This window comes from Branchiostoma lanceolatum, chromosome 4 (genome assembly GCF_035083965.1).
Source record: "Branchiostoma lanceolatum isolate klBraLanc5 chromosome 4, klBraLanc5.hap2, whole genome shotgun sequence".
Taxonomy (NCBI): Eukaryota; Metazoa; Chordata; class Leptocardii; order Amphioxiformes; family Branchiostomatidae; genus Branchiostoma; species Branchiostoma lanceolatum.
Window position 1 is genome coordinate 25,189,538 of NC_089725.1, and position 7,831 is coordinate 25,197,368.

Here is a 7,831-nt window from a genome sequence, read left to right on the forward strand (position 1 = left end):
AGACCCGGAGTGCCCCGAATGGGTCGCTGTGGGGCGGGAGGGAAACCTGTTCTTTTCCGACCACTTGGGGGATACACGAGTGTATGTCTATAACAACACTGGTCACTACCTTTTTAGCTTGGGGGGTGACAAAATTGGTGAGGGTCAGATAGAAATCGATGACGGTCAGGCCGAAGAGGTCTCAGGAATCTGTACGGACAGTTCAGGAAACGTTCTCGTGTCGACCGGGTCAGGCGGGACGGTGGAGCTGTTTACAAAAGACGGGCGGTACGTTCGCCGCGTCGTTTCCGGCATGTTCCAGGCTGACAGCGTGGCAGTAGCTACGGGTGGGCAGCTGGTAGTAGCAAGCTATCAAAACAGTACTGTCACTGTATTCTCACATTATTGATCCAGCAAACTAACACTTATGTTTCTGAGTTCTGTGTGACGTTGATTCCAGAAGCAGCCATCCTCCTCCCACTGACCCTTCTGGTCATTTCCCTCGGTTCAAGAAATGACAAACGATTGTGGATATTGAACATGTAACGTTAACTGTAGCCTGGGATGGTGGATCAAAGCTACCATCAATGCATCTTTCCCAATGGGCACATGGAAATAATCTTAACTTGATTAACGGATAATAAGTTTATTGATATAAACTAGGAATGTCAGACAGCATTACTGGTTCTTCCTATGTATTGATATGTGCTTATTACAGTGGATACTGATATCCAGTCCACACAATGTATCAGTCTAAGTAATTGTTTCTGTCCATATAGTGTCTGTAGACCCATCCGTACGTGTGGACTTTAATCAGTATGGTTGATGTTTAGTTTTGTGCTGTGAACGAATAACAGGCTGACAATACAAATGTATATTCGGAAGAACTTAGGAATATATAGTGATGTGTACATCGTAATGTGGACAAGCACAGAGCCATCAAAATAAATACAGTCCAATGGGAATTCTTATGTATAAAGGAATTAAACATATTTGTTTCGATTAGACAAAGAATGTCTCTGTATATACAAATACAATAATAACTGAAAAAAATACATTGGTGTTTGTGCAAGTCTTTCTTTGTACACGTATTTTATACATGTATCGTTGTGTTGTAGTTAGTCTATTGTATTGTTGGAATACTTGTTTCTATATCAGACTGAAAAAAGTCGGTATCTAGTTTTTTCCACCCCGTTCTTCATAGACAATGGCGTATTGTATGGCTGCTGTGGCTCTCTTGTAGCTCTTCATGCATATTGGTGGAGATCAGATTTAATTAAAATGGGTCTGTAGACAATCGTCGTACGCAATTTAAAGCCGGTTTGTCGCACAGAATAGATTAGTTTTGGCCTGGCCGATATCACACCCTTAAATTGATAGATTGCTGAAAAAAAGGGTCCTGTGGTTGATCATTATTTTTTGGACAATGGATTGAAACTTTAAGTTACCTAAGGCCGGGAATGTATCTTAGCCAGTGAAAAGCCTTAGCCAGTGTAAAGCCTTGCTCGTACACATGTGTCCCTTATATTGTTATACATATTAAAGTAAAGGGAAATGTTTCTCACGTAATCGTGCATTTGGACGTTGTGCTCATTTGCGTCCACGTGTACAGTATAAGTGTGATTAGCGGTGCCGGTCATAAACAGATACGAACTGATAGTTTCTTGGACGTACGTCTTTGTAGCATTGGACGGAACTAGGAGTGCAAAACAATCAGGCGTAATATCACAGTCAGAGTAGTCAGGCTCATGCTTTAGCCAGGATTGGTCAGCTTCACGGGCGTCAGAAGTAGCAGGATCGCAGGACAATGTATACACGGGCATCCTCATAGACCTGCCAATGGCATCTGGGGATTTAGCTTATGTTTCACGTGATATGGTAATCTATGTATGCATCATGAAATGCTACACGGGCCAGGGACTACGCGTTGATTTGTTGCATTCCTTTTCATTATCATTACACTTGATGAGTAGGTGTCTTCTTTTGGAAGCAACTAGACATGCAGAGTATAAAAGAACACAGCGATCAAATTAGAAAGGCTCAGTTGCAGTAGCCAAAATACAGCTTTGCTGTCGGCACGGGCGTCTGAAGTAGCGGGGTCGCAGGACCGACTCATCATCAGGGCGTCTGTAATAGACATTTAACAGGTCAACAATGTATACATGGACATCGTCATAGACATGTCCATGGTATGTGAAGATTTAGCTCTTGTTTCTTAATGGTAGTGTACGTAAAGTATACATTTATGTATGTACATTTTACAGTCTAACATAAATAAAGATTATCCGTAAAACCACAAAACTGACTTGAGTTCAACTGCATTATAAAAAAGAAGGGGGGACATCTGAAACCATTTCATCCGACCAATGTAAATATTTGTATACGTTGTTGTGATTGAACAAACCTGTCTTTGTCATGAGCGGATTGACGTAGTTCTCCCAGAAGTCGCACGCGGCGAACCTCGGACCCATCCTCATGCGAGGAGCATGCGTATCCAACACCGTGTAGCCTCCGTCGGTCTGGTTAAAGGCGACCCATGTCGTCTCGTTGTTGTTGTTGTTGTTGGGGTTACTGCGAAAATGATCAGGGCAAAGTCGTGCCTATTTTAGGATTTTAGCATTACAGTTGACGTACAATGTTGAGAAACCTAATATCTAAATTATGTATAACCGGCAGGCTTTAATTTCGACAGAGCTAGAGCAGCCCCTGTAACAAATATATACGTCATATCGTACAGAATCACTGCGAGGTACTGGAGACATATGTCTTCTTTTTTTTGCAAGAAAAGGGTAAGGAAAGTAGGAGTTACCCCGTTCTGGCGAAGTTTGCCCAGTGACGCATGATCCTGCGAGACAGCTCGACTTCCTCCGCGGTGTACCCCAAGGCAGCATCCAGGGGCCGGCCAAACACGAACTCCATCTCCGCTCCGTGGACCACTCCCATCCAGTCAGGCCATGCCGAGTTCGATGCTCGGTGAGCAAACTCGTACATGTATGTCGCCGCCCCCTGTCGGATGTGAGCACGCGCAGTGGTTACATCGGGGCAAAAGGCGAAGTAGTCTCCATAGAGAAGGTATAATGCATCCTGGTACAAGGTTTCTCGTTCTGGTTGTGACCACGCCGTGTATTGGTAGACAGCTGCATCCATTGCAAACTCATTCAACACAGGAATACTGTACTGGACTGCTTTGATGAACTGTTCCTTGGTGGCGATGTTGTTGGCGAAGAAAATAGTTCCCTCATTTGTGTTCGATCCAATCAGCATATCCGCCTTTTTGAAGTTGCCATCTTTGAGGGCGTCCCCGGGGTTTTCCATGAGGAAGTTTCCGTCGATGACAGGGAAGAAAAATGTATCTCTCAACACAGATGTATCCACAAGGTTCTGTCCGTCCTTCCGTCTAAGACAAGCGATGATAGCGTCCATGCCTTTGTCCGATGGGCACCCAACGCTTTCTGCGAAGCGTATTGTTTTGTTGTACGCAGCGGAGGCGGAATCTCGGCCCCACGGCATCACCACGGCCCCACTCTGCACGATGCCGCGATTGAAGAGGTCTCTGCTGTCCAGCGACATCTGAAGATACCCGATACTTATCCCGCCAGCGCTTTCACCAAAAAGTGTCACCAAGCTGGGGTCACCTCCGAATGACGCGATGTTTTCTTTCACCCACTTGAGAGCCATGGCCTGATCCGTGAGCCCCATGTTCCCAGGAGCGCCCTCTGTCCCAGTGTACAGGAACCCCAGCGTGCTGACTCGGTAGTTCACGGCCACCACGACGACTCCCTCCGCGGCTGCAAGGTACTTTCCATCGTACAATTCAAGTGCCGAAGAACCGCTGAAAAGAATTTCACCAGACATTCAGGATTGCCAAACAATTCCGTCTGAAGTGACGACGGTTAACCAGCTTTAGATAGCATATCTGTTGATAAACAACTGACATAGCCCACATGGTGGCGCTTACACAGCAAGGTAGAAAACTTAGATATTTCTTGTATGATTTATTTATGATTACATATCTACCGATTAAGTAAAGTTGATTCTAACATATGGCCTTGACGAGTTTTTAGAAGAAGACACTAATCATGCATGTCTATAAGAGAAACATCTACATGTAAAATCAAGCTGATGCAATCAACCACGAAACAATTTAGCCTGAATTCAATCAAGCCTCTTGTGACCACTCGCGGCCCTGTAACCACCACGCAACCCAGGGGAGAGAAACCCCCGGACAGCTGGAGTTTGCGTTATACAGACAAGAAACAATTAGTCTTGTGTAAAACCTACACTTGAAAACTCCCTCCATGAATCCAGACCAGCACGGCGGCTCCGGTGGGGACGGGAGTTGGCTGCCACACGTTCAGGTACAGACAGTCCTCGCTGATTGGTCCGTCTGGCATCCAGGTGTTGTAGATGCTATCTTGTCTTCCGAAGACGGCGACATCCTGGATGCAGGCATTTGGCTTCCTAAGGAGAGGAAAATCACTTTATGAATTATCCTAGTCTTGAATTTTACTGCTGATGACAGCTTCCTGGCCTATCATTTGTTATGATACACTGTGATAAATTCCCCTTCTTCCATCTATATCAGAACATATGTCACTATATAAACTAGAGTTCCACGACCTCATACCTTCGCCGACTGATGTTAGCCTTTTCGAGTGAATGCTTATCACTCAGTATGTAAATAAGGTCCTCGATTGCATGAATTTCAAGTGATCCTTTTCTCTACAGAAAACACAGCATTTAAGTAAAATCTTAGCATTTCCTCATATATCATGTAAATGAGGCCATCATGATTCATGTCTGATAACGTCCACATTTGATTATCTCCCAAACGCCACAAGAATGAAATCCCATCATTTACCACTCTGGAATTATAGTATTTTGTCATAAATTATGCAAATTAGGTATTCGTTTGCATAATTGATATCTATCAATATTCCTCTCTTTCTCAGTTACATGTCGCGTGTTTGACTACAATGGAATGCAAGGGTTTGTATACTTTTTCACATCACAGATCCTGATTTGCATGATTCTTATACGATCATGTAAATCATCACTCAAACTATGTACATCCCTACAAATCATGACGATCCGTCATCACCTTCTTGAGTTACTAGTATTCTCTTTCAAAGTTTAAAACAAACCCATACCTATACCTACACGAGTTCTCCCAAGAGTTATAAAAATAATCACTGTAAGAATATTTTTGCTTAATTGGTATCATAACTTTTATCTTTACTACAGAAAATAAGGCAATTTGTTGGCAATGTATTTGCTTCAATTATGCCCATATTTTCATAGTCGACATATCAATCAGTTTTTATCAAACCTATACCTTCCAACAGGGAGAGCGTTAGATCGTAAGGTTGCTGTATTTAAATGCCCGTGTGACCTCCCTGACCCCAAAACAGAGCCCTGCCCCAGGCAAGTAAAGTATCACATGTGTCCTCCAGGGACGTCTCACAGGGAGCCTGCTCCGATAAACTAGGTCACCTGTCAGTGCAATTTAACCTGAATAAATAGACTTAAAAATAGCAAATTGAAAGGGAATTGTAGACATTTCCTTATAAATTATGAGGCCTTGTCATGCATGATTTTTGTCTGATATTGTTCACCTTTACTTAGCTTCCTAATGATACAAGAATGAAATTCCAATCATTTACTATTGTGGTATTTTCAATTAGTATTTTCTCATTAATTATGCAAAATAGGTAGCTATTAGCATTATTGGTATCTATCGATACCTCTCTCTTTTTCAGCTATATATGTCACATGTTTGAGAGTCCTATTTTGAAAGGCAGCAGATTTATAAACTTTCCTTGCTAATTATGCAAATTAGCTCCTGATTTGCATAATGAATATTCAATTATGTAAATCATTAATCGAGCTATCTACATACCATAAATCAAGACGATCCGTTGACCATAAATCTAGTTATTCATGTCCAAAGGTCAAAACAAATAAATTAAAAACACCCGCTGCAGCTCCAAACAAGCCGCTAGAGAGCCCAAACGTGCACAACTTACTTCATGTGGCATGGACTATCTACCACACAAAAATCATGACCGTAGCACTTGCAGAAAATTCGACCTCAAACTTTGAAGCTACACTGCAGTACCCAAAGTACCCGCTAGGAGGCCCATCATCGAACTTGTCCTTCCCCTTTAATAAATCTACCTATTCACTAAATATCATGCATAACCATCAACAGCTTCTCGAGTTATCCTGTCAACAAACAAATACGCATACATAAACAGCCCACTGCAGTACCGCAGGAAAATGCCAGGTGGCCCATTTTTGAACTTGAGCTTCCTTTTCACAATCTCTACGTACCCACCAAAAATCATGCAGATCCATCATCAATACGTCGAGTTATGTTGTCTACATACAAACACACTAACAAAAAAAGTCCACTGGAGCACTTTAAGAAAACGCCAGGTTAACCATTTTCGAACTTGACCTTCGTTCCCACAACCGCCACTTACCTACCAAAAATCAGCAAGATCCGTCAAAGTTCTCTCGACTTATGATCTCGACATACATACGGACCCACTTTACAGCTGGCGTAACCGATAACATAACCTTACCGCGAATGCATACATTCCCGGCGAAGGTAACTAATGACAACCACCTTGTTGCGTTGTATATCCCGTCCCATGGCTCCGCTGGTTCGGCCCGTCTGAACCGCCGTTCTCCGACTGGCGGCTGTGCGAACGGGATTCCCAGGAAGGCGTGAACTGTCGTCCCGAGCACGTCCAACTCTAGCCCGACAACTCGTCCTGCCGGCGTCGTCACATCAGCCACGGCTTCTACTTCTGGTGAGGTCAACAGCGCAGCAAGGACTGCTATAAGGATGTGATGAGCCATGTCGAATTCCTAGATACACGAGGAACAATGATGTCACGGCACAAGCAGCGGTATGCACCCCCGGCCCCCACCAAAAAAAAAAAAATGGGGAATGCCGGATTTAAATTAAAGCCTGCGAGAACTCACATACTGACCTACGTCCAAAATGCCAGATTAACATGAACATCCTCGAACCGTGGCAAATCACAAAAACTATCACAAAATGAATCACCATGAGATTGACCGCCTACCTCAGGCAACACTTCCTTGCATTCTTGTACGCTCACCCAGATGGCTGCTCGGATGGCCTTTTGACCCCATGGCCCACTTGAGTTACTTGTCAATGTTTCAGTTTGAGTTTACAAACACGTGTCAATCGAATACCCCTGGTGTATGTGGATAACACAGTATCCGTGTATATCAAATCAACAACTGATGATCAGTAAAACTGAACAAGAAAATTTACTGCGCGGTAGAAAATTATATTTGCCAACTGTTAACAGTATGGTTTGCGTCTCAGTTCAATGTCGTAGACCGCAGTATTTCACCTATAGGGATTTACATGGTTAACGACCCCAAAAGTGAGAAGCTTCGACGCTTCGAAATTTATAGTAGAGTGCACAATCAATTAAGGTGCAAGATTTTGATATGGTTGACTTCAGGGTTCAATCTACAAAATATGTGAAAATGAGCTTGAATTTGCCGGCTCGTTCTCTTTTAAAACCCACTTTGATATGACCCCCAGCGGAGGTCATAATACTGCAGCCGACGCAAAGTAGTTGGACGGTAACAGTATTCAGGCGCCAATCCAAGCCGGTCCCCCGAAAGTACGAAATGGAACGAAATGGAACGAAATGGAACGAAATGGAACGAAATGGAACGAAATGGAACGAAATGGAACGAAATGGAACGAAATGGAACGAAATGGAACGAAATGGAACGAACTAAAACATATGTAACATTATGAAATGAAATACCAGGAGATAGCGAAATATAAGGAACGTTG

At 43.3% G+C, this 7,831-nt stretch overlaps 1 protein-coding gene across 1 annotated transcript; it reads right to left on the reverse strand.

The window, feature by feature from the left end:
• Positions 1 to 1,036: 1,036 nt before the first annotated feature.
• LOC136433625 (cholinesterase 1-like) lies at positions 1,037 to 7,618 on the reverse strand. Its single transcript, XM_066426019.1, has 5 exons — positions 6,611 to 7,618; positions 4,261 to 4,440; positions 2,789 to 3,811; positions 2,384 to 2,550; positions 1,037 to 2,106 (listed from the first exon to the last, which is right to left on the reverse strand). The coding sequence occupies exons 1-5, from the start codon at positions 6,844 to 6,846 to the stop codon at positions 1,973 to 1,975; spliced, it is 1,740 nt and encodes a 579-aa protein (XP_066282116.1). The 5' UTR covers positions 6,847 to 7,618; the 3' UTR covers positions 1,037 to 1,972.
• Positions 7,619 to 7,831: the final 213 nt, after the last annotated feature.

Bases quoted from the DNA above. Each gene is read 5' to 3' on its own strand.
- LOC136433625 (XM_066426019.1), bottom strand. From the start codon at position 6,846: ATGGCTCATCACATCCTTATAGCAGTCCTTGCTGCGCTGTTGACCTCA. The intron at 4,441-6,610 runs GTGGTTGTCATT...TCCTCTCCTTAG, and splicing joins GGGATATACAACGCAACAAG to GAAGCCAAATGCCTGCATCC. The intron at 2,107-2,383 runs GTTTGTTCAATC...TGTCTATTACAG, and splicing joins TCCGCTCATGACAAAGACAG to ACGCCCTGATGATGAGTCGG.